Below are 27,871 nucleotides of genomic sequence, written 5' to 3'. Positions count from 1 at the left end.
TATTCAAAACTATGAATATTAAAAATTATACCAATCATATCGGTCGTTTGTAAAGTTTGATGGCTCTGAAAAGAGCCGTTCAGTTCTGCGGTTCAAAAACCTTTTCTGTCTCTTTTTTTAGAAACTATATAGAGTCTTTTCTTGGGATCGTGTATGATATCAGGTCCAGACTAGGACCTGATACCGATTAATGAACCCTGAATAGGTTTCAATCTTAAGGATGGTGACAAATTATGGCCATAATCTAGCTTATGAAGTATGCATCGCGCAGGCAAAGTATGTGGGAGTAAATGTGGACGACAAACCTGCAACTTGCACTGTGCAAATATAACGGCTGCTTGTGTCAATAATAATTTCGTTGCAACTTCCGCTAATAATCAAATGTGATTTAATACACTACATGGAGATGTCAAAAGTGATCCTTAAACAGAGCGAGAAGCACGTACGCTTCTCGCCCAAAAATATTTGATTGGCTTGTACACGCGATACCAAAAGTATCGATTCGCCCAGACCTAATTATAAATTCCCAATGCCAAAACGTAAACAAAACGGAACGCTAAAAAATGTCTAGAAAAGTGAAGCAATTTCGTCGAAGACGTGAGTCTTCTTCTGAATCAGAGGATGACGAACAATCAGGAAAGGATATTAGGTAATTGTATATTTATATGATAGTTTTACTGTGTCCATAAACTTGCAACGATCTGATTTTAGTCGCTGGTTGTGTCGACTCTTGTATGTTTGGTAGTCGAATTCGTAGGGCTTGTTGTCTTGTGGCTGTGCAATGCATAATACAAATCTTGGGTTATAGTAGTGTTGGGTGCCGGGATTTTCTTTATCTGTATTCAGAAATTAAATGGAAATAAATCAGAATATTACTATGAGAATTGAAGGTTTGAGAAATTTTGAAGGCTGTTGCTGGTAAGTGAAACAAGGTCAGGACAAAATATTTTAGGGCTAGGCTTATGGTCATGTACTGTGTCATACAATGTATTGTATAGGTATCCCAGGCAAACCTTAGTAACACATTTGCTAGTCAGCCAAATTCACCGACAATGTCAATGCATATTTACATAGAAATTTAAAACAACTGGCCGAAGAAGGAAACCTACATAAATATGTTTTCTATATAGACAGGTCAAAATTTGAGAATTTGTGCTTTATTAAAAGGTTGGAGGCATTTCGTGTTAAAAGTGGTTAAACAAGCTTTTTAAGATAATTCGAGGGTGCTAAATACGAAAATGCTGTTTAACCGGTTCAGTTTTGGAGTCTTAACCCTCAAAATTCAAAAAACAAAATGGCCGCCATTTTCAACATATTTTTGATAATAACTTGAATTTTAAACAACATAGGAGGTTAAAAATGGTGGCAATATCCATGTTTATGATACAGAGGAACCCAAATTGATTGTTACTGAAGTTTTAACTGGTATGGTTTTGCTGCCATGTTAAATTCCAAAATGGCCGCCATTTTCATCAAGTTTCTACATTTTCTGCTATAACTTGGATAGTAGGTAACGTAGAAGTTTATAAATGATGGCAATACCCATGTTTTTAATACTAAGGATTCCAAATTATCTGTTACCTACTATCTGTTGTAACTAGTTAGGGTTACCACCATCTAGAATTCCAAGATGGCCGCCATTCATTAGGTAATTTCTGGGGTGTGTTTCATAAAAACAAAATTGTCATCGTTTTCATAAGGGTAGGTTACTTTCTCTGGCTAAATGCACTTTTAATTTCTTTAGAACAAGTGCATTTTAAAAGGTTAAAGATTTCAAAATGGCCGCTTTTTAGCTACTAGGCCTATACTTTACACTTTATACCTAAAACTGGTAACATATTGGCACTTGATTTTACTTACGGCTAATTGTTCCCGTTAGGATCTTGCAACTATTTGATTCTTTCTATTTGACCTTTCACTTCGTAGTACAGTGATTCCAAACTCTGATTAATGGCTTTAGCCTCTTCTGTTTTTGCACTCTTGTTGGCTGTTAAATGTGCTTAGCCTTTTTGCAACTGCAATTGCCATTTATACATGCATGAAACTATCTCATGACATGCTTTGGGAATTGGAGGTAGTGTCATCAGTTGTGGAGCCAGGTTCTATCTATCTAGGTCCATCCCATGTCAGTTACTTTGGGGAGAATTGGAGAAATGGTGACTGCTTGTTTCCAAATACAAGCCTGGTAATGTGCATACTTTGTATGAAGCCTTACTGCATCAGATGTTGGTGGTAGATTCTCCTGTGGACAACCCTTGAAAATAGTATCACCCGTGCCTTATCGCATCTGTCCACATCATCTGGCAATATATGGACATGGTGAGCATTCTCTTGCTTTCATCAGAGCACACCGTGATGGTGTCTGGGATCTCCACTTGTATGCCTTCAGTAGAATGCTAACTTTCTTTTTTAGGTATGATCATACCACTATGCCAAATGGGGTACCACTTATATGGCAGAAATGAGCTACCTTCCACCATGTCCACCAAAAGTCCTCCTTGAATTCCAGGCAGGAATTTCGTTGTAAAGGAGTCCGGGCGGAAATTCAACCAAGTATCCCCTGATTATAGCCAAGACTGGTGGAATGGTACTGGGAAGAGGAGCGGTGGGATTGTAGGTATCACAAGAAGTATCACTGCATTAGGCAGATGGGTACTCTCTTATATAACATGAGAACTTGCATATCAAGTATAGGGAAGTGCTGATGATGGAACACTCCCAATTGGAAAGTTAGTATGTGTACAACGAGATTACACCATCCAGCGTGACAACCTCGATGAGGAGAAGCCGTCTCAGCGTTCGGATGATTCAATGTTTTCAGCAAGGGGTACCATCTCCTGTACTGTAGAATATTGCAACCAAAGATTTGGCCAGTGCTAGTGGCATAGATGTCTTTTTGACGACATGGGGGGTGGGTCGAAAAATTTCTTGAAGTATAATGAATCCAGCACCTTTTGTCAACAGAATAAGATGATGGTACAAATGCACGCAAAAATTTGCACTTTTTACAGTTTTAGGCTAAAATGGCCAAATATCATGTTAATTTGGCTGGAAACACACATATACAGGCGTCAACATTGGGAGGGGATGATTGTATGGACCACCCCCTGGCAAAATATTGGGGAATTTATCCCCCATGGATGATTTAGGGTCATCCCAGGTCAATCGATGAGGAAGTTGCTTGATGACCTGATCCCAACCATGTGGCATATTCACTCTAAAGCCCCCGCTCCTGTTGAGGGACGGTTGTTCGGCTTCTACCCACACTTCTTTGACTCCCTGCTCCCTGAACCAACATAGTTCACGGTCCAAAATGACAACTTTGTCAATGTCAAAGCTGTGACCGCTGCCCTCAAGATGTTTGTAGACTGCTGAATCGTTGCCACTTGAACTAGCGCGTCTAAGTTGGGATATATGCGACTCTGCAGGGATTGGTCGGTTAATGTAAAGTGCTTGGCACTCCTGATCTTCAGCGCCTGCATAAACAACACCACTAATACTTAAGGCAGATAGAAACATTCTACAGCGATTTGTGACAGCCTCTAAGGCAGGACGTACAACTTGGACCAGATTCTGCAGCATGAACTTATGCCTGTTCAAATTTCACTTGCTGCCATGGTCGAATGGGAGTCTGCATATAAGCAGTGGCGGCTGAGTTTCAGAGGATTGAGGTAACCTTTGACAGATACCAGCATGATTCCATCAAGACTGGAACCAGAACAAAACGAACCCGGGCTATCGACCAGTAGTATGCCGGGTAATAGAAAACCACAACGTTCCTCTACCGAACTTTCTCTCACTTGGAGAGAATAAAGCAAATCTTGCCGCTCCTATCTCAACAGCTTATGACAAATGCTGTATCAATTGCACCCACAACACTTGTAGTGGCTGGAGGATTTGCACCGCATATAACAGAAGTTAGATCTTCAGATTCAGGGATGGACACAACAGCCCTAGAGGCCATGAGGAGGCGGATACTCACTTTGTACTTCATTGCATTAACACAAATGCTGAAGCTGTAGTGGTTTCAGTATGTGATACTGATATACTTCTCTTGCTGGCTGCTTATTTTGACAAGATGCTATGCACTCAGCTGTGGATGAAGGCAGGATTTGTAAGAAGCCCAAATACATCCAAATCCACAAAATCCATCAGGAACTGCTGCCTTGCCAAGTGGAAGCTTTGCTTCTATTTCATAACTGGTTGTGACAGTGTGTCACAGCTTGCTGGCTACTGCAAAAGACAGGTGTTTCAAGCAATTGTTGACAGCTCTTAGCACAATTCATTTGCAAGGTGCATGCCAGATGATGTGCACAGATGCGATAAGGCACGTGTGATACTATTCTCAAAGGGTTGTCCACAGGAGAATCTACCACCAACATGCAAATGTACCAATGGATGTATAAACAATTGCAGCTGCATGAAAGCTAAGCTAACATGCACAGATGGTTGTGCATACGTGTGCATTTAACAGCCAACAAGAGTGCAGAAACAGAAGAGACTTTCAAGTCTCTTCTGTTTCTGCACTCTTGCCTTAAAAGGCATCAATTAAAGCTAGGAATCACTGAACTACAAAGTGAAAGGTCAAATAGAAAGAATGAAATAGTTACAAGATCCTAACGGGAACAATTAGCCGTAAGTAACATTAAGTGCCAATGTTGACAGATTCATGAGTTGTACGGTGTAAAGTATAATAGGTAATTTGGAAATCTTTAACCTTTTAAATGCACTTGGAAAACTAATTTAATATTAAATTTAAATTAAAAGTGCATTTAGCCACAGAACGTAATGTACCCTTTATATGAAAACGATGACAATTTTGTTTTTTGAAATACACCCAGAAATTGCTAAATGAACGGCAGCCATCTTGGAATTCTAAATGGTGGCAACCCTAACTAGTTACAGCAGGTAGTAGGTAGCAGATAATTTGTAATCCATGGTATCAAAATGATGGGTACTGCCATCATTTTTAAACTTCTATGTTGCCTACTATCCAAGTTATAACATGAAATGCAGAAACTTGATGAAAATGGCGGCCATCTTGGAATTCTAGATGGTGGCAACCGTGACTAGTTACAACAGATAGTAGGTAACAGATAATTTAGAATCCTTGGTATTAAAAACATGGGTACTGCCATCATTTTAAAACTTCTATGCTGCCTACTATCCAAGTTATAGCAGGAAATGCATAAACTTGATGAAAATGGCGGCCATTTTGGAATTCAACATGGCGGCAAAACCATACCACTTGAAACTTCAGTAACAATCAATTTGGGTTCCTCTGCATCATAAACATGAATATTGCCACCATTTTTAACCTCCTATGCTGTTTAAAATTCAAGTTATTATCAAAAATATGTTGAAAATGGCGGCCATTTTGTTTTTTTTGAATTTTGAGGGCTAAGACTCCAAAACTGAACTGGTTAAACAGCATTTTCAAATTCAGCACCCTCGAATTATCTTAAAAAGCTTGTTTAACCACTTTTAACACGAAATGCCTCCAGTAAGCACAAATTCTCAAATTTTGACTTGTCGGGCATAACGGTGAATTCAACGAGGTCGGTCTATTCAGCGATATCGGTGGATGCAACGATACCATCATTACCATGTCGGTGAATACACCGATACTACGGCGCATCACGCTTCCAACTGAGACTACACAAAGGCTTTTTATACAACACACTTTTGTCCTTGATTAAATTGTACCTTAGTAAATATTCTTAAATTTCATCGATGCAAAAAAATATTTATCGTTGCGTTTTTATGGTGCATGATGAAAAAAATGATGATTTTCAAGTGCAAAACTTGGGATTAATGATTTTGATTTGGTGGCGAAAACCATTTTGTTTGTCTGCTATATCGTAATTTTCAGGCTCCATCTTGGAAAAATGTGGGTCAAAGGTATGTGAGGTCCATAAGCAATGAATATGTAAATTAATTAATTTTTAGCCTCATCACTCGGATGCAAATGGATAAATATCATGGAAAAAGTTGTCATGAACTTTTGGAAATTGGCCATTTTGCCGATGACCCGTGCATGAATATTAAAATGTAGTGCCGCACATTCGCAGAGGCGATGAAAAACAACAAAACAAAATGGCAATTCGCACACCGATTCTGCCACAGCAATTATCGCGACATTTAAGATCAATTTTCTTCACTTAAAATCAGTATTTGCAAAAACCAACATCCAAAATAATAAAATAAATTTATTTTGTACTTAATTCTGAAATTTTGTAGAATTTTGTTGCCCGACTCAATGTCATCATGAACGGTGAATCCACCGATGTCGGTGGATCCATCGATCGTTGAATTCACCGTTATGCCCGTACTGTATACTTCACTTGACCCAAATATATGATTTTTTATGGTGATAAGACAATCGCACATGGAATTTTAGAGGATTTTGATAGCAGTTCCATTAAAAAAGCTGCTATCATAATGAGACTAAGATCTAGAAACACCCCGAAATGCCGTTTTGGGGAATTTTGCTAGCTGAATCTTTTTGATGAAAGTCAATCTTTGACAAGATGTAACTTTGCTACCGAAAGTGCTATGAAAAAAACGTTTTCAGGTTTGGCTTTGTTTACTCAAGGGCTTTAATTTGATATATAAAATGATGCAGTTTGATGGCAAATTTGAATTCACCTAGCATATACCTACAATGTATGGTGTGGCACATTTGTGTTACATATGTACAAGCACTGATATAGATCATTTGTCCTCATTTTCACTTAAATTGATACATGTCTAAAACTATACATCTCACACCAACAAAACTATACATTTTTGGAAAGCTTATGTTCCAAGGAATCCAGCAATGCAAAATTGATGTTGGTATACAGGGTGTGTAAGAAAATATATATAGGGTGATATCATGAAAAAAAAAATTTACTAGAAAATTGATAATTTATTGCATTTGCTACTGATATGGAATACCTCTAATGTAATCTCGCTTTGTGGCAGGCCACACTATGAGCTTAAATAAAATGTATACTTTTGCTATGTTATGATTGACCAAAGTGGTGATACAGGGTGTGAAAATGTATGTAACTTTATGCACCAAATGTTGATTACATTTTTGAAAATATTTTCTTTAGAGTGTATCCTACATTTATTTTAATTGCATATTTGGATTCCTGGGGTATAATGATTTCCAAAAATGTATACTTTTCCTATCTTAGGGTGTATAATTCTCAAGATACAATGTATTTTTAAAAAGCCAAAACGCATGTTGTGACTGAAAATCTTTGCATTTGTGTGTAGTGAATAGGGAAAAATTGTGGGTCTCGTGACTTGCGGTTCTCAGTGAGTACTTGTGAACATGAAATAGATCAAACTAATAGTTGAATATGAATAATGAATCAACAAGCTTTGATTTGAGATACTATTTGCATGTATAGCACAGAATTTGGCAATGATAAAATTCAAAATTCAAAAAGATATCATGTTTCCACAACATTTCTCATAGAGATTGCACATACTCCTCTACCACTTATTCTCTACCGCTTATCCTCCGGGTTTATCCTCGTTAACATTTTAATATTTTTCACTAATTAAACAAATGATAATTTCAAATTGTGAAACATATTTGAAAAGTACAATAATCAAGCTGTATATAATGAGCCCAAACTTTATGCAATTGGACAAAGAATACATGTAGCTCTGTACCAACAAGTTAAATCTGAAAGAGGAGAGAAAAATGTAACACCTCCCACTATTTTGGGGTCCCACCATATGACTCATGACCATATGCCAAGTGACACAAGTTTATAAATATTCCTCAGCGACACTTTTCATAGCTATACGCTAGTCCTGCCTGCTGCCTTACATCACCCTGGGTGGACCGTTGCAACGGTGTGGCACTTGCTAGTGTAACAAGCTGATTTTGTTCGTTTGTTAGTTTTAAAAACTGCAACAAGGTGATTTTTCCAATTTTGGCATCTTCCAAGGAGAGCTTGACGAGGAGTGCTCATCTTAAGGAGGGTGAAATTAGGCTCCGAAGATGGCAGCACTGGTGATCTACCAATGAACTACCCACTCCAACTGATAGTAAGACTAGGTTCCTGTGACCAGTCATTGTCCGTAATGACATTGCACATCCCAGTTCCAGCAGTGCAAGCTCTGCTCAGCTGACTCTAGCTCAAGGGTCTGCTGGGTAATATAGGGGCATTGACTTAGCATGCTGGTTTACGCCACTCATACCAGCTGTTCCTGGCCTGAAAGTTAGATGGAATGCCCAATCTCTGATAATGATTTAATTAAATCTATCTCTGAGGGAAGCGGGACGGTTGGGGCCCCAGTTAGATGGAGTGCCCAATCTCTGATAATGATTTAATTAAATCTATCTCTGAGGGAAGCGGGACGGTTGGGGCCCCCTAAAACAGGTTTATCCCATATCTGGTCCTAAGTACAGAGACCTCAGAGAATTGAAAAAGACAAGGAGATATGCAGTTCAAGAAATACTTCCCAAGATACCTTCAAAGAGGCATTATAATGGAGAGCTCATCTGTATAAGGCTCTGAAGGTGACTGCGCTGGTGCTCCACCAATGAATTACTTCTCAGTCAAATATTTGCATCGCCATTGTCGCAAATATGCGATCACTTTGAGAAATTGCCTTGGTACCAGTGTTTACTCTCTCTGGAAATTGGGTGCGCCAAATGAAACATTTTCTTCCCAAATTGGCCCAATTTTGGCCCAGTAATTCCCCAAATTCACTAATTGTAATACAGCATTACAAATTTTGTGAGACAAAAATAATTTTCACTGGGCCAAAATTGAGACATACGGCCTCTGAGTAAACACTGCTTGGTACCCTTCTGAAATTTGTAACAGTTGCCATGATGCCCTTTTGAAATATTACAAACTGCCGTGATGCTACCCTTGCCTTTTTTCAATGAAAATCCAAGGCAAATATCAACTTGCCCTAAAAAAAGTTGCCGTGCCCCTTCAGATTCTTAGGTTGCCGTACGCGTGCCCCTTCAGATCCTTAATTTAAGGGCTGTAAATCAGTCAAGGGCGACACCTCACTGTTGCAGGGTGTGATGGCTGATGCAGAGGGATGATGGGACATACACATTTGGACAATCTTGCAATTCTTTGCCTATTTTGAACAATACAGTCCAGTAGAATTTCAACGGATGCACCTAGCATGGACCACATCACTTACCCACACCTGGCCACAATCATTGTACATTGTGTAGGGCCAATAACCAAATTTTGTGGTTGATTATAGTTTATACCCCCTCTCTCTCACATGATGTGAGAGACAATCTCATACTCTCACCTCTTTCACCTTTCCCCCTCTCTTTCCCTCTCTCTCTCTTCCTTCCTTTTTCTTTTTTGTAAGGGATGGGGGAGTCACACCCCATACCTACCACATCTACATCTATGCTGATACTCAGCAAAGTCCACTTCTGGATGTGAAGCTGAGGTGAAAACTTAGGTGCATGTGAAGCTGGTGAAAGGTTGCGTGCACCACATGGTGATGACCCTGACCCCTGTGCACATTGCACTAATATAGTTTGGTATGTACCATAAAGGTTTATTTACTTCTTCATTTCATTCTGTTTAGCACGGTTTTAGAGGAGACAAAAGAAGCTCAGAAATTCAGGCAGCGACCAAGAGGAGTGAGGTAAGTTTGAAACTGTGACAAAGAGCCTATGTCAGAGCATCCCAGATTTGTTTGTCGTGAGTTGTGACCCAAATTCCATGAGAAAGATATGGAGCGAGCGACCCACAACATAATACAAATTGATGTTATTTGTGACATGATCTGGTCCATGGGGGCCAAAGGAGGCATTTTTGAAAATTGAGTTACTTTAAACATCATTACCTTTAATTGTACAAATATTAACCAAAGGTCTAGCATACTTGGTTCTAAAGTTATGAAGTTCTGTGATGCCTATTTTCTTATGTATTTTATTGTTTTTACTCCATATTTTTGCCTTTATCTCAATTTCAAATTTGCCGCCTTTGGCCCCCGTGGACCAGATCGTGTCACATTTACTAAAGCTAATGTGTATGTGTTTATTTGTGTGCTTCCAAGAATCTGAAAAGGGACTCTACCAATTTTTTACAAAAATTTGAGGTCGTGACCCAACAGTTTGGGAAGCCTTGGTCATGCTAACATTTTCAGAAAAGTTTGTCAATTTACTGAATTCACAACCATAAAGGCAGGGTTGTTTGATTTAAATCACACCAATTTAAATCATCAATGATTTAAATTAACTTTTTTCATTTTTTACCATTTTTATAAATGCTTTTGTGAACAAGAGAACTAGCGCCGCGTTTACATTGATTAGCACGTTAAAACTAGTGCCGTGCTTTCATTGATTAGAACACAAAAGTGCAACTTTTGATTTCGCTTCTTTATTAGGTTTTGAATCTCCATTTCTTTAATTCCCAACCAATTTTAACAAATAAGGTCTTAAATCAGAGCTAAAGAGAACAGGTATTGGCTGCTTGTTTTAATTTTGACATTTTGTCTTTATTTAGGATATACAGGGGTGAACACAACTGGTACCTTAATTCTTTTTCTTAATGTATATAGTGGTGCAGACGGTTACATGTATGTACGAGGAATAAAGAGTGCACACTCTAGGTTATTATAACTATATACAGCTCTATGTTCACAACTTATCTTATATTGTTTATTTTCAGTGCTGTGGCTTTGGCTATGGGAAAGAAGATGAGCAAGTCAGATGAATTCACACATGTAAGAACCAATTACTTTTAAACATACTTTGCAGCAAATCAAGATCTATTACAAGAATGAAAGATTGTAAATAAAGCTGATGGACAAGCTTAAAATTTATTATTATTACTCGCTCAGGCTAATGCAAATGTTTGAATGGTTAACAAACCATTTTTGAGTGGAGAGACTTGCCAAGAAGTAGGATCTGTTGATCTGGACTTTTTTATCTGGAAAAGGATAAATGACCCTATAAATTCTGAAGAAAATCTGAATTTTTTTGCAAACATATTTTGCAAACAGCTGTTTTTAATTGCAGACAGCTGAAAATCAAATTCCCAAAAAGGAAAATCTTTGATCGGTCAGGCCCACAAAACAAAATACCAGCTTGACAGTGACATTTCTTTTGAATCTGGCATATTGGTGAAGCTGCTAAAGCTCAGCAGTGGCTGAGAATTTTTTCTTTTGTTTAAACTGATGAATCCGTTTTTATTCCACTGTCCAATACATTGATGATATAAACCACAATGTTTGTTTAATTTCAGTATGACCCTTTTAAGTTAAAGACTGGTGGAATACTTGATTTGAAGGAAATTAAGGACAGGAACAGAGATAGGTAAGACAGTCTCAGATCACTTGGACAACTCTGGGGGGAAGGGTACTCAAGTTTGATTTTGGTAGGGGTGTACCACTGAGAATTTTAAAGTGGACCCATTAATATACCAATTTTTGAAGAAATTTAGACCCATCGATATACCAAAAGTCAAAATTTTCAGCAGAATTTAACCCCAATTGTGTTAGTTTTGACAAATTTCCCCCAAATTTTGATGAAATTCCAACAAAAAAAAAGAAGCTAAATTGAGAAAAATTTGAAAAAAGGACAGATCCATTTACCAAAATTGGCCTAGAAAAAGGGGTCATTGATATACCAAAAGGCTGAAAATGCTACCCATGTTTGTACATATTTGTACAAAGTACCCCCAGGCAATTATAATCCGAGACTGAATTTAAAAGACTAGTTTGCATCTGACGTCACTGTCAATCAAACTTCTCACGACCCCTGATTGGTTAGTAGAGTGTAAAAGGTTAATTCATCTGGTGCCTTCATCAAAATAGGCAAAATTAATGTTCAGAAGTAAAAAATCAGGTTAAATATACCCCTGAATTCCTGGTTGACAGATATAAACTATAGGTTGATAGTATTCAAATTCATTACAGTGCACAGAAGCAGAAGGCTTAAATCATCAATCCTTTGATAGCAGCTTAATGTTACAATATGGTCATATCAAATTAATGTTTTGGTTCTCGTCCGGAGGTTTTTGGAAAAGTGACGAGGGAGGGAGGCGTTTTTGTTTTGTTTTTTCAATTCAAAGTTGATATTTTCCGTATTCCTTCTTCGAGTCAGTAAAGTAAAATCAAATTTTAGATTTTCTCAAAAAAATTTTAGCAGGAATTTGTTATGCTAGTTGGATTCCTTGCATCGTTTTGTTTCTGAAAATATATACTTCTCATCATTACATTTAGAGATGCAAGGAAAAACAATATCTAATTTACTGACTAGAGGAAGGTATACAGACTATAATAGCAGTTGTAATCCTTTATCAAAACATTCTTGGAAAACAATGAGGTACTTTCTATTTTAAGCAGGGGTATGATTTATCTTGATTTTCCGAATTTTTTGTGGCCAAAATTTAGGCAAGTTTATTAATTTCAGCCCGTTTCAGGGTATTTTTGCCCAATTTCATGCTGTTTTTCTGGATTTGTTTGCTTTTTCAAAATATTTCACAAGCTTTGAATCACAATCCTGTAAAGGTTCTAAGGGATAGAATAGTGCAAAAAAAACATCTTTAATGTGATTCATGTTTCTTGATTAACCTTTTAATGAATGAAGAGCTTTTAAATAAATCATACTTGAAAATTGGAAAAAGAACAAAAATTATGCGAGCAGGAACAACAATTAAAAAAACATCAATTTTATGTGGTCTAAGCTTTGTATAATTTATCACAAATGTTTTATTTGTTAGATCTGATGAAGACACAAGAGATGTGTCTAATATGGGAAGCACATTTGCTGCTGAGACAAATAGGAGAGATGAAGATGCTGAAATGTAAGTACTTATGGGTGGGGTGTGTTAACCCCATGAGAACTACATGCCGATTGGCCAAAAAGAAGTTTTCGTTATCAATTGGACCAATCAGCAACATTGTTAGAATAATTTCACCACACAAAAAATTGTGGTGAATTATTTGCACTAGGCGGTTACCCGTATTTGGCGGTTCTCGGCTGTCGCGATTACCTGGCTGATGGTGACTCTGTACTCACCAAGTTTTATGCCCATAGGACAGTTTTTACTAATTTGACCTCAGATGACCCCTTGTGACCTCGAAATGACCTTCCAAAATTTGGCTCTAAATGTTGACTGTACCTACCATGTTTCATGCCCATATGACAGTTTTAGTAATTTGACCTTGGATGACCCCAAAATGACCTTCCAAAAATTTGACTCTAAAAGGTGACTGTACCCACCAAGTTTCATGCGATATCGACATTTTTTACTAATTTGACCTCAGATGACCCTGAGTGACCCGGATGACCCCAAAATGACCTTCCAAAATTTGACTATAAAAGTTGACTGTACCCACCAAGTTTCATGCCCATACGATAGTTTTTACTAATTTGACCTCAGATGACCCCTGGATGACCTCAGGTGATCTTGGCCCACTAACTGAAACAAACTTATTCTGTCTGAGGTCCAGATGCACCCATCCACCAAGTTTGAGGAACGTATGACCCCTAGTCTCCGAGAAAATAGGTGGAAAACAGTTTTACTAATTTGACCTCAGATGACCCCTGGGTGACCTTGACCCGCTAATCAATACAAACTTGTTCTGTCCTAGGTCAAGATGCACCTACCCACCAAGTTTCATGCCCATATGACAGTTCTTACTAATTTGACCCCTAGATGACCTCTGGTGACCTTGACCCACTAACCAATACAAACTTGTTATGTCCCGGGTCAAGACGCACCCACCCGTCAAGTTTGAGGAACGTGCGACCATCAGTCTCCGAGAAAAACAGTTTTTACTAATTTGACCCCTGGATGACCTTGGGTGACCTTGACCCACTAACCAATATAAACTCGTTCTGCCTGGGGTCAAGATACACCCACCCACCAAGTTTGAGGAACGTACGCGACCCCAGTCTCCGAGAAAAGAGGCGGACAGACAAACAAACAGACAGATGGACAGATGGACAGATTACAGATTCTGGTGAATTATAGTAAGATAGTTCCATTCTGATTGGTGATTAAAGTGAAGATATCATGTAATTGACCAATCAGAGGCAATGTTAGATCAACAGGTAGTGCTCAGGGTGGTTAATGTTTGTGTGTGTGCATTGGTGTTTGCCTGCAACCGAGGACACACACAATACTTTTCGCATTCCAACCATGGACTTGCCTGCAAAAAAGCACCTCCTCGGTTTGCGGAGGTATGCAGTAGGTTCTAGGTCGCTAAATTTGTTTTGCACGGCAAATGCTTTTGAGAGATAGCCGTTATTTACACCAGTAAAAGCAACCCTGCTTTCGTATTCATTTCACTGACTATCAAGGACACCATTTCCCTTTCAGTTGTGACACCAATCTAATCCTATGATCAATCATGTTAATGTTGTTACTGATACTCATGATAGGTTTCAGTGTAAGATGATCTATATGCAACATGATGATGAATTATTTTGAACTCAAATTTTAGTTGTAAATTTGATTTATTTTATTAAAATTCACATTACAACCAAAGCTGAATTGCACAGTTTGTATAATAAAAAAACACCATGTTAAATTCACAAGTTTCACAACAATTAGTATAAAACATATTATATCAATATAGCACAAAATATAAATACACATAGTCAACAATAAATACTATTGCACATGAATACTGGCCAGTAGTATATGAATAAATGGCCCAATTGCACCAAGTACGTGGTAAGAGGGATACAGAAGATCAATCTTAGTATATATTAGATAAATGGCTGGTAAAAAGAACCAGGGCTTATCAGTCATTTAATTAATTAAAAGGGATTTACATTTGTGAGATATGGGAGTGGACTGTATTTGAATATGGTAGTTTTTGTTTTGTATGAACCATGATGAATAGAGGCCGTCAGCGTTTTTCAAGAGTGACTCATAACAATAGTGTTTGTAAACATGATTTGTACCCATGAGCTCCTCATTCACTTGCTTGATATGATTCATAGATTGACTGACAGCTAGTATTGCTCTATACCTAATTCACCTGTTGTTCATGCCCTGAAACTTTGAACAGAGTTAACTAGTACCCAGAAGATGGCCACTGTGACGTCACACTGACGGCCTCTATTGGTTGAAAGTGGGTCATACATCAATAAATGACCAGAATGATTTATTCTCATTTACTTTTTCTCTTGCTCTCTGTTGAAATATTGGTGTACAGGATGAAGTATATCGAGGAAGAAATGATGAAGAAAAAGGGCATCGCTTCAGAGGATAAAAAGAAGAAAGAAGACAAGTGAGTTTGTTATCATTTTTTTAACCTGTATATTTTTGACATGATTGCATGACATATTTGTGTATACATATATATCCAGGCCCATAATTTGGGATTTGTTATGCCCTTTTGGTCAAAAAAGGTCCAAATTTTTGGGAAAAAAGTCAATTTTTTTCCAAAATCTGCCCCCCGTCCAAAAATGCCCAAATTTGGAAAAAAAAGTCCACTTTTTCAAAATCAGCCCCCCAAAAAAAAAAAAAAAAATCCTGGTTACAGTCCTGTGTGTGTCTATCCATTTAATTTGCATTTTATTGCCTTTATACATAATGTGTGATCTTTTAAAATTGTTAATTTTTCAAATCTGATATTTTGGCATATTTGTAAAGTTTACATCCATGTCTCAAATTACATGTAATTCAATTGGAATCAGTCAACTTCATTGTGCATGTAGGACGACAGGACAATTTTGAATAATTAATGCCTTAATAAGATCGTAATAAGACATTAAATCCCCCCATAGAACATCACAGTTAAAAGTGGCTAAGATAGAAAGTGGGTTTCCTTTCATTTTGTCTCATAAGTTCTGCTTAAAATGACTAGCAAGCCTTCCAGACAGTTGTTAGTAATATTATTTCAAAATTTTTGGCAAATAATAATAATTTTATAAAAATCAATGCAAATAATATATTATGGCTTTAATGTGACAGTTATTAGTATTATAATGTGATAGAGCCACATAGAAGTTTCTGGAAAAAGAAACCCTTATAAAATAAACTGAAATTTTCGAATACTACATGCAGTATTTGCTTATGTGCGATTGTCTCAAATGATTGATTGTCCTTCTAGTAAGATGCATCTATATTTTGCTGATATTTTCCACCAAAAATGTTAGCGAATATTATGCAGTAGATTTTTTTTTTTGAAAATTATATTTCTTTGTTATGTATGGTAAATTTGATATTACCTGTTGCAATAGACGAATTAAAGTGCATGCATTGATAGTTTACTTTCTCTCTTGACAAGTAATGTGCACTTTTTTTACCTATGATTAATCTTTGAAATCAATTCGCTAGAAATCACTCCCACACAAGAGCTATCAATTTCAAATTGACATCATTGGCATTGTCTTTCAATTAATAGTGATTAAAGTAGATCGGATGCTAGGCAATGACGTTAACGTCCATGTTTATGTTGCAATAAATTAAGTGTAGCCGTGTCGAGGGAAATTAATTTGAAAATTGATATAAAACCTTGTTATGAGAAACAAAGCTTTTATCTTGAATTGAAATTGGCTATACATCCCATATGGAAGACATGACCTTATTTCACACAGGGAGTGTGAATTTCAAATGGGGTTACCTGAATGGGTGATTCCGTTTGAAATCTACATCCCCTGTATGGGAGATTAAGGTGATGTCTTCCATCAGCTAGGTGTATGGATTTTAACTGGAATAGCCGAATTGGTGTTGTGTTTCAAACAGTGAAGATTTAATATGCTTTTACAGTGGAAATTTAACATCGAGGGTGAACCTCTGTGATATGGCAAAATATAGCTTTTACCATCTATGGATTTGGTTTTTGAATTGTTCAGAAATTAATTCAAAGCAGTTGCCATGGAAATTATATTCATTAGCTAATGCATGTTACATGTAATCGGCTACAGAGTAGTTTGAGCTGGGACATTATAACAACCAATATTGGCATCGGGCAAATTTCCAGAAAGGGAAGAGTTTCAATTTGATGTGATGCATTGACATAGAAATTGACACATGTGTGTGGTCAAGTTTCACAGTTGTTTGTATAATTGACTCAAAGTAGATTCATTGAGGCTAAAACCTCCCTGCATAGATATGGTATTACCGAGTTACCTTATATGAAATAAATTTGATCGCAGTGATATGACACTTGATTAGAAAGCTGCCTGGATTTGACTGTACTGGTTCTGGTTTTAGCAGTTAAGTGAATTCATTTTTCGTCACTTTAAGTTTGAGAGCTTCATTCATCTCCTTGGACTTAATCAGGATTCCCTCTTCGCCATATTTGTTCTCATCTTTAATTGTAACATGGCGTTTCCTATATCGGTCATCTTTGTTTTGTCAATACTTGTTAGCTGTATTGTCTGCATGGCAGCAAATGACCATCAAGATTGGACCAGCTATGAATGTACATGTTTTAGTGAACATTCTGGTCGAGCAAAATGTGCCAAGTCATGTTACCATCTTCATTATCACATCATGAATGACACCTCCAAAATGAGGAAGAAAACTGAACACGGAAATGTAACATGCCAGCAAAGTGCTAACACAACATTGGAATTGAGCGGTAGCAACTGTTTAGAGAGCAGTAATCCAAGCATCCAGTTAATCCAATGTGGTAATGAAACTTCGGTTAGTATGGGTATAGACTTAAGTGACAGAGGGTTGGAGGAAGTAAGCCCATGTATGTTTGATGGGTTTGCCGAGCCTGTAGTGTGGGTAGATTTGGGCAACAACTTGCTACAAGAGATCAGCCTGAACATGTTCAGCAATCTGGAACACCTTGAGCTTTTATTGCTTCGTGGGAACAGGTTGAACAACTTTACCTCAAGTACATTCAAAGAACTTACTTTCCTTGATCTACGGGACAATTTACTGGAGGTCATTCAACCTGGAATGTTTGAAGGAGTGCACAAGTTATTGCTGAGCAACAACACAGTGAAAGAGGTACTTCGAGATGCTTTTGATGATATGGTGGACATTTCACATTTGATTTTGAGCCACAACAAAGTGAAGAAGATAAAGTCTGGCACATTTGCAGAACTTGCAAATCTTGAAACATTGGACATATCATATAATTTGCTCATAGATATTCAACCTCGAACGTTTACAGGATTAGTCAACCTGCATTTGTTACAGTTAAACCACAATAGAGTGAACAATATAGCTGAGGATGCTTTTGCAGAACTTGCAAATCTTGAAACATTGGAGATGTCACATAATTTACTCGTACACATTCAACCCGGCATGTTTGCAGGATTAGTCAAACTGCATTTGTTACAGTTAAACCACAATAGAGTGAACAATATAGCTGGAGATGCTTTTGCAGAACTTGCTTGTCTTGAAATATTAAACCTCCGTCAAAACCCATTAGCTTGGATTGTACCTGATGCCTTTTATGGATTGGATGATTCAGCACAGGTACTAGTTGATAAAGATACATCTTGTTGTTTCGTTTCTTCAAACTGTAGCACGTCAGAGCCACCAACTCCATTCCTCACATGTAAACCTTTGCTACAGTATAATTTACTCAGAGTAGGCGTATGGGTAGTTAGCATTCTTGCAATCATTGCAAATGTATTAGGCACATGTGCTCAGTATCGAAAACGATTGCAAATAAATCAAGTACAGTATTTACTGATTACAAATCTGTCAATATCTGATTTCCTTATGGGCGTGTACTTGATCATCTTACTCACAGCAGATCTTTATTATGGTGATTCCTTTCCTTCGCACTCTGAATCATGGCGTGACAGTGCTCCCTGCAAGATAGCTGGCGCCATCTCTGTATTATCAAGTGAGGCTTCGGTTTTCTTTATAACCTTAATCAGCATTGACAGATTTGTAAGAGTAAAGTACCCTTTACGGAAGCGCCAACTAACTATCAGATTAACTCGTATTGTGCTCACAATTTTGTGGCTTATAGCTGGTATTTTAAGCTTAGTATCATTTGTGTTATCAAATAAACAAAATATGATGATTTATGCAGTATCAGAGGTTTGCATAGGACTTCCCATCTCAAGAAACCACATATATGCAGTCACTGAAGCTGAGCTTCAATATCGAGAATATCGTAAATGGAAATCATATAATGCGACTTATATAAGTTCTTATGATGAGGAGAGTAGTCTAGCAGCCATGTACTTTTCCATTGCCATTTTTACCGCTCTTAACCTTCTTTGTTTCACTGTAGTAGGACTTTGTTATGCATGCATCTTCATACGTCTCAGAAAGTCATCAAGAAAGTCTGGACTTGCAGTTTCAAAAAAGGAAATCCGTATAGCCAAGAGGTTGTCCATGCTGGTTCTTACAGATTTTTTGTGCTGGGTGCCAGTGGGGATAGTATCCATTCTTGTACAGGCTGGGGCTGTAAATATTCACCCAGTAGCCTATGTATGGATAGCAACATTTGTGCTGCCAATCAATTCCTCTATTAATCCATTCCTGTATACTTTGGGGGATGTTATAGAGGATAAAGTGAGGATGTGCCGAAATAAAAACAATAGGGGGAATGATATTCCCATGAGACAGCTAAAAGGGGTCTCTCCATAATTCTGTCAGGTAAAAGTTGTTGTCTCCAAAGTTCCAATAAACAAAAGATTCAAAGAGGCCAAGAAATCATTTTGGTTGCTTTCCTTGATAGACTGTTTACTGCACAAGAATGCCAACCTTTATTTTTTGGAAATTCCATAAAGGCCCCCACCATCAAAAAAATTTAGATATACTTTTTTGATACTAGAGTGATATCCCAATTGATAAATTCTTTTGGGTCATTTTACATTTGATTACTATGTATGTTTTGGTAATGATCTAGTAAAAGAAACAGTAAGAAAAACAATTAGGCTGGCCCACCCTACCCTAAAAATGTGATAAAGATCAAACATTTTTTTCTTGGCCTGATATACAGTCCTGTGTGTTGGGGTGGTTCTTCTTTTGTAGATTTTGTTTGTATTTTACCCAGGTTGTAATTTGTTCAAAGTATTATTTCTTTAAGGCTGCTTGAATTTCATTTGCAAGATGAATATAATCATATATATTTTTGGCCCATAACACTATTATGTGGGGCTTATGTAATGTTGCAGACGGTTGGCTGTCCGGGCAGAAGCAAAATCATTAATCCACTCTGCAGCTTCAGCACAATAACCAATCAACTTCATTATTATGTTTTCAGGGTTATTAGGAGTTAAGAAAGTATAATATTGGATGGCTTATTTTGCATGATACCATAACATATCGGATTTGTCACACAAATATCGAACTCGCCGTTGGCTCATCCGATATTTTTACGACTCATCCGATATGTTATATTATTATGCCTTCAGAATCTTGCCTCCTATACCTTTGTACATAACCCAGCTGTCTGATAAATTTGTGTATCGGTCACCTGGAGCTACAGGGTTTTTTCATATCTGTAGCCTCTTCATAGAGTGCATAGTTCATATATTTTATGTGTAAAAGTCTTTTGGTGTGATTTTTTTGTTGTTAATGTGACAAGCCATGACCAAAAATCACATTTTTGACCAAAAAAACCCATTTTTGACCAAAAAAAATCATTTTTGACCAAAAATCACATTTTTGACCAAAAATACATTTTTGACCAAAAATCACATTTTGACCAAAAATCACATTTTGGACCAAAAAATACATTTTTGACCAAAAACACATTTTGACCAAAAATACATTTTGACCAAAAATCATATTTTGACCAAAAATCACAATTTTGACCAAAAATCACATTTTTGACTAAAAATCAAATTTTTGACCAAAAATCACATCAAAAATCATTTTTTGACCAAGAGTCACATTTTTGACCAAAAATCACATTTTTGACAAAAAAATCATGTTTTTGACCAAAAAAGATTCTGAAGACATAATAATGATAAAATTGACGGATAATTTAAGCATGATACCTGAATTTATCAGTCTCGCTAGAGTTTTCAAATATCACGCTCGACCTCGTCTCGCATGATATTTGCCAGCTCTAGCTCGACCGAGAAATTCAGGTATCACACTCAATCCGTCCAATTTTATATCAAACTTGGGAGGATAATAGAGTATGTGACATCATGTGCTGTATAGTTTTGTATCATTGTTGACATATTTCTTTTTATACAAATCATGTATTTGCATATTTATTAATATTAATGAGCTTATTTGCATATGTTCTGAGAAATTGCATTAATACAATCAACTTTAAACTTGGTATGGTGATATAGTATGGTGACTTCATGTGCTGTATAGTTTTTGGGTTAATGTTATTTGCATATTAGAGTATCAATGAGCTTATTTGCTTATTTTGCCTGATAAACTGAATGTTAACTGAGAAGGATAAAAATATTTTCCCTCTTGTGTTGAATAGTCTGTGTCATGTTATTTGCACAATTATGAATAGCTAAAATAGAAAACATGTTGAAAAAAAATCGAATAGTTTTTTATATCTCAAATATCTATACATCTATTATTATAGTGCCTGTGAATATAAAAATCAATGTTTTTATGTTTTGACATTTTTCATAGTAATAATGTATGACAAGTAGCGATGAATTGTTATGTTTGTATTCTTTTATACACTTTGCCTTTGTCAAATTGATACATGTAGAAGTAAATTGTACATAAAATAAATACCAGTATTGTGTCTGCTTTGTTGTCATGTGATCATTAAGGTGGCTGTGTACTCTCAGACATGCATGTAGTAAAAGTGCAATAACTTTGTAATTATTCGCATAAAACATATAAAAGTATACATTTTATGAAGGCAAGACATCAATAAATCTTAATATAAATACAGATTTGGGGTAAAAACAACAATTTTGAAGAAAATCACAAAAAAGTGAGTTTTTGGCAATATTTGTTAGGTACATCATAACAAAAAAACACTCTTTCCAAAATATTTTATTTTGTTTTTAGCTCAATCTTGAGGCTCCATTCCAAAAACGTTTTTTTTATTTTTTTGATATTGGCCTTATTTTTTGAGATATTGACCATATAAGGCATCAAAATGAACTTTCTAAAATTCAAAACGCCTATTTGCACAAAATGATGCCCAAAATCGGAAATAGACCAAAATATAAAAAAATGAGAAAACGTTTCTTGAGTCGATCATGCTTTTTACGATGATCATATTTGCTTACCTATAGATGCTGTATTTATTGAGTTATCGTAGTACCTAAATCGTCATTTTACCGAGAAAATGAACATTGAAATAATGGCCGTTGAAGTTTAAAGTGGTCACATTTTGCACTTTCACCGAATCTCACAGGAGAATGCGACAGTTTTCGTTTTTGTAACTTATATTACGTGAACATCGGGTAAATCTACAGCCCCTTGAGAAGTTTGAGCGAAATCCATTCATAACTTGATATTTAAATCGGGGAAAGAACTTGAAAAACCCACATTTTATCAGCTAAAAGCGGAGCCATTTGACCACTAGGTTTTGTGAAATCAGTGCTTCCGTGGTGTTTCCATAAGATGCGCCAAGATGCAGATAAGCGTCGCGTATCGTCGCGTATTTGTCGTTAACAAATTGCGCGATCGCATAGCGATGAGTTGTTACGGCGTGTACCTTGCTGGTACAACAAAGATTTTCTTTCCTTTTCAATTTCAAACACGAGTGGAATAGTGAAATAAAATCCTTAAAATATTGCAGTTGGAGTTTACAAATCTGGATTTTCATTCCTTGTATTTATAAAAAACATAACAAGGTACAAACATATCATAAAAACTCAATTTTGAGAAAGAAACAATGGCTAGAGTACACAGCCGCGTTAACAAGTTGGCCCAATGGCATGCCATTCCATCATCTCCCAGCATGCTATTTTATCCTGTAGTTCTTAAACCTTTCCTTAATGATAAAATTACCTTAAACATTATACATAACCTTATCTTGAACCAAATCCTTGACCCCATCTAATTCTAAGTAACCCATTGTAAACTTCACCCCAGTGCTTTCTGATCTAGCAGTTCAATTATTTAACAAGTTGCTGATATTGGGCTATTTCAGTTGAAATCCATACACCTGCTATGGAAGATATGACTGCAATCTACCACACAAGGGCTGTGAATGTCAAATGGGGTTGCCTGAATGGATGACTCCATTGAAATCTGCACCCCAGTGTGTAGAGGATTAAGGTCATATCTTCCATAGGAGGTGTATGAACTATGGATTTCAACTGGAATAGCCCATTACATGCCAGAAGCTGTATGGGATTACCTGAATGCATGACTCCATTGAAATCTACACCCCAGTGTGTAGAGGATTAAGGTTATATCTTCCATAGGAGGTGTATGAACTATGGATTTCAACTGGAATAGCCCATTACATGCCAGAAGCTGCATGCATGTTCCTCTAAGCACCCTCCCAGTGACTTTTCATCTTGCAAAACAGATCATATTTACAATGTATAAGCACCCATGGAAGTATGTGTGCCAATTCTGTCTGCCAAAGATCCATAATACTGCTATTTTATAGCATGTGGCGACATACTTTATGAGAGGATTCATATTCATGAGTTTTTAAGTCAAAATGCAAACTTATGCCATTTTTGATCTCCATATTGTGTGTATGTCGTTTTGGCTGCAGACGCCATATGTGTATCAACTAATGCAGGAAAACAGTCAATACACTTGGTGGGGTCGAAACTGAAAGCCCAGATAGTATAGTGTATATTTGATAATTGTAATGAAAAATAAACGCCCACTAAAATTGCCCTGGGTACTTAATGGAATGAATACAGCATTAGCCATATTTTCTGTGAAATAGAAAAGTCAAAATTTGACCTCATGATATATTTTGTACTATCACACTCATAGGCATGTAATATTTGTATACTATTTGACATGCATAAGCAAAGTGGGTCTCAATTTAGTTCAGGAAATTTACCAACAGTGTAGGTTTTGATATCATCTAGGTCTGGCCTTGTTTGGTGCCTCCATCACATCTGATGAATGGTGACCGATTCTGTACATCTTATTGCTTCATTTCTCCATGCTACTGTATACTGTGCTAGTAGCTTGGCTTGTATGTTGGTGAATCCTGTCCATTCTTTGATGTTGTCAATTTATCATACCACTGTTTATCTAGACAAGTCAATACATTTTAACTTGAAATGTTAATATTTGTTCCTTTACATTCATAACAGATTCAAGAGTGAAGAAGACAAACTGTATGAATTACCAGAACATCTTCAAGTAGAATCCCAGAAGAGCTCAGAGGAAATGTTATCCAATCAGATGTTATCAGGTATACCAGAGGTGGATCTGGGAATAGAGTAAGTAACAGCTTCCGCTATCTTAACATTTTTTGGGTACAACCCTTAAATGGGCATTATTCCCTTCCCTTAGCATCCAAGATGGCTGCCATGATATGAGCGGCCATCTTGGATGTGCAGTGAAATCGGATTTAAAAACTGTCTATGAGAAATGAAGAATAATCTTTTGAAAAGTAATTGTAGTATATGTTTTCCATCACTTGCATATCCATGGGATAGTGAAAAAATGGGTGCGCAGTGAGCAAGGAGTTGGATTTATGCGCTACAAACGAAGGAAGAATTAAGCCTGTGGCTAAGATTTACTATTATTTATTAGGACTCCTTGATGAAGTTTTTTTTTAAAGCCCCATAGGTACATGCAAAACCAAAAATTTTAAAGATCATATCCAGTGTTTTTATGAACCAAAAATTTGCACAATTAATTTCCAGGGTGATTGTTTTATTAGGGCAATTCTACATGATCACAGAAAATGTTTATTACTATGAAGAAATGCTATAGTTCAACCTGAAACTATTAAATTATGTACCATAACATAAATTGTTTTTGTCTTCTTATATTTAGATCTAAAATTAAGAACATAGAGGCAACGGAAGATGCCAAACAGAAACACATACAAGAGAGGAGAAACAAGAAGAAGAACACCACATCGTTTGTACCTACTAATATGGCTGTCAACTATGTGCAACACAAAAGATGTAAGTTCCCACCCTTCCAGTGGTGTTTGTTATTTTGTTTATTTGTTGTTACCTTTAGGTTCTTTGGGTTTCTCTTTCCGTTTTGCAAAACAGTCTGTTCAGACTTTAAAAGGTGGGCTTCATCCAGACCCGGGGGGGGGGGGGCACTTGTATTTCAAGGTGGACACTATGCTCGTTTAAAAAAACAAGTAAAAAGGGTTGTTTTTCAGCATTGGGCAAGTACAGCGCTGTACCTGTTTAGGGTGTCAAAACGCCAAAAATCAGGAAAAAGGGTATACTTTTCCAAGCAAAATACTTGCTTAGGGTACCAAAGTTTAATGGCAAAATAAAAAAGGGTGAAATAGGCTATGTTTGGCTTCTATCAGAACAAATCGTAGGGTAAAACATTAAGAAACATCAAACTACATATATTAAACAAGAACCTGAACCTGAATTTTTACTTTCTTAGTGTTAAAAAAATGGCAAAATACTTGTTTAGGGTATGTTTTGCACATGCTGAGTAATACTTGTTTAGGGTGCGTTTCAAGAGTCCATACACGAGCATGGTGTCCATCACGTAATGTAAGTGGCCCCCCGGGCATCCTGTCAGGGGTAAGCGCTAGGTTTTCAAACAAGGGGTAATTTTATTTTGTAAGTTAAATCTAATACTGGAACTAAAATTTTGCTACGTTGCGTCCGAAAACTTTGGACATCGTCAGGCATCTGATTGATGATATTGTGATGACGTCAGGTGTTGTGACGTTTTCGGACGCAACATAGCAAAGTGAGTTGCAAATTTTAGTTCCAGTATTAGATTTAATTTACAAAATAATGTTTTGAACTACTGGATGAATAATCTACACCAAGATATAAGGGATAATTTTGTGCCCAAAAAGCTAATAGAATGTGCCTATGACCCCATGGTGCAAGTGAGCACTACCCCGAATTCAGATCAATATCAATAGATCTTAATATTATTAATGTAGTTTTTTACTTTTCACATAAATATATGGGCATAAACCTAAACAGATTTTGCATAAAATGTGACAAAGTAACAAATGTCTGCCTCTTTGGTAAAATGCATAAGACTAGAAGATCATGCAGAGATGTAGAGCAGTCAATCCTGTATCCCCATATTTTGTACCAATTGGACTAAAAATTCCTGGCAAAATACTTAGATTGCTAAAGATTACTGTTAATACTTTTATACTTTTACCCTTTCCGAATAAGGTGACATTATTTATAGATACAGGCTATATCAAAATGATTGGTACCCATTAGTTTCCATTTCCCACATCAAAATGCAACATAGGATCTGCAGAATTTGTAGATTAATGTCATAAACAGTCATATAACAACAAATTATGGTAATTTCAAGAGGATCTTATTTGGCAGAAGTAGGCCTTTCAAAAAGCATCAAAGCTGATTGCTTCATTCATTTTGATACAGCCTGTATATATCTACAAATATATACCTTGATATCACTGTCATAAAAATGAGTTTGCTTCGTTTCCAGTGGATTGATACTTTTAAGATTATCCTATAATGTGATATATTTATTTTGTTAATGTGTGAACAGATATGCATGAAGATCATAATACACCGAAACATAGACAAGAAAAAGTTGAAGCACCCAAGCCAAGACCATTGGTAGTAGGTGATGCAGATAAACCGGGAGGACCTGGTAAGTTGAATTTAGATGAAAATAACATTATGATATGCTCAAGCATTGAAAAATCTGGAACTAGAGGAAAAAAGCGAAAACAGCCAGGGATGTGATTTGTCTGGATTATCCGGATTTTTTGAAGCAGAAATTTACGCAATTTTATTGATTTTCAGCCTGTTTAATGGTATTTTTGCCAATTTCACACAGTTTTATGAATTTTTTACTATTTTCTGGATATTTCGCAAGCTTTGAATCACACCCCTGGCTTAAGCATTGAAAAATCTGGAACTAGAGGAAAAAAGCAAAATCAAATGAAGGAAAACAAGTTGTACCTTTGAAGAAAAGAAGGAGTAGTAAATTCAGAGAAAATGGTTAAAAACATGGGTCAAATTTGAAGAAAGTGTGTTACACAGGTGCAACTGTTCCCTGCCTGATTGGGTACAATTACCGAATAGGGTACAACCTTGCTAGACTTGAGTCCAGTCCTTATTTATGGAGTTTCGGGTTAGGGTTGGGTTAGGTCAGTCTTGTAGTAAGACTAGTACAGTTGCACCCTATTCGGTAAATGTATAGTGATAGTAAAGTTTGGGCATTGAAAGTAACATCTGTGCAATTGAACTGGTCACTCTAAATCAAGCAAATCAACCCTGAGACTAGTGGAAGCAGATGAAAGAAAAGAGTTGTATGTTGGAAGAAAAGAAAGAGTGTCAATCTAGTTGTTAAGTTTGAGTTTTGTAATTCATACTAACTGATTCAAATTTGAATTGAAGAAACATCTATCATTCTGTTGATGTTGCCAATGTTTTTGTTTATTTTTGCTGTTTTACACAATATTTAATATTAATCTATGCCATCCAAAGATATTGAAGATCATGAATTGTGCTGAATATGTAACTGGTGTATTTTTATTTCACTCTTTATTTGTATTTTCTTGCAGCTCCAGCTCCTCAAGCACAAAAGAGAGGTTTGCAAACAGAGAAGGCAACAGACGACTTCCATTATGAACGATTTAGAAAGCAGTTACGAAGATACTGATGAACAATAATGAAATAATTCCAACATTGAATGTGTAAAGGAATTGATGCATATTATATACAAGATTCATATGTATTGTTCAGCATGGAAGTAGAATACCGTAACTCAACCAACTGAAATTTACAAAATGGAGCCAGAGTTGAGTTTCAACCAGTGTACCAACATGTGGCTGACTCTATGCTAGTTTTGTTTTGGTGAACAATGCAAATATTTGAAATTGCCTGGACATCAGTTTGTAGGAACTAATGAAT

General features: G+C 36.6%; 1 protein-coding gene across 1 annotated transcript; it reads left to right on the top strand.

Moving 5' to 3' along the window:
* The first annotated feature begins 501 nt into the window (after positions 1 to 501).
* LOC140137935 (splicing factor C9orf78-like) lies at positions 502 to 27,871 on the top strand. Its single transcript, XM_072159740.1, has 10 exons — positions 502 to 649; positions 9,577 to 9,636; positions 10,665 to 10,719; positions 11,241 to 11,311; positions 12,720 to 12,803; positions 15,169 to 15,243; positions 24,116 to 24,244; positions 24,807 to 24,940; positions 26,499 to 26,603; positions 27,523 to 27,871. The coding sequence occupies exons 1-10, from the start codon at positions 564 to 566 to the stop codon at positions 27,618 to 27,620; spliced, it is 897 nt and encodes a 298-aa protein (XP_072015841.1). The 5' UTR covers positions 502 to 563; the 3' UTR covers positions 27,621 to 27,871.

The sequence above is a fragment of the Amphiura filiformis genome, chromosome 17, assembly GCF_039555335.1.
Source record: "Amphiura filiformis chromosome 17, Afil_fr2py, whole genome shotgun sequence".
NCBI classification, from domain to species: domain Eukaryota; kingdom Metazoa; phylum Echinodermata; class Ophiuroidea; order Amphilepidida; family Amphiuridae; genus Amphiura; species Amphiura filiformis.
This window is presented reverse-complemented; position numbering and strand designations above follow the sequence as displayed.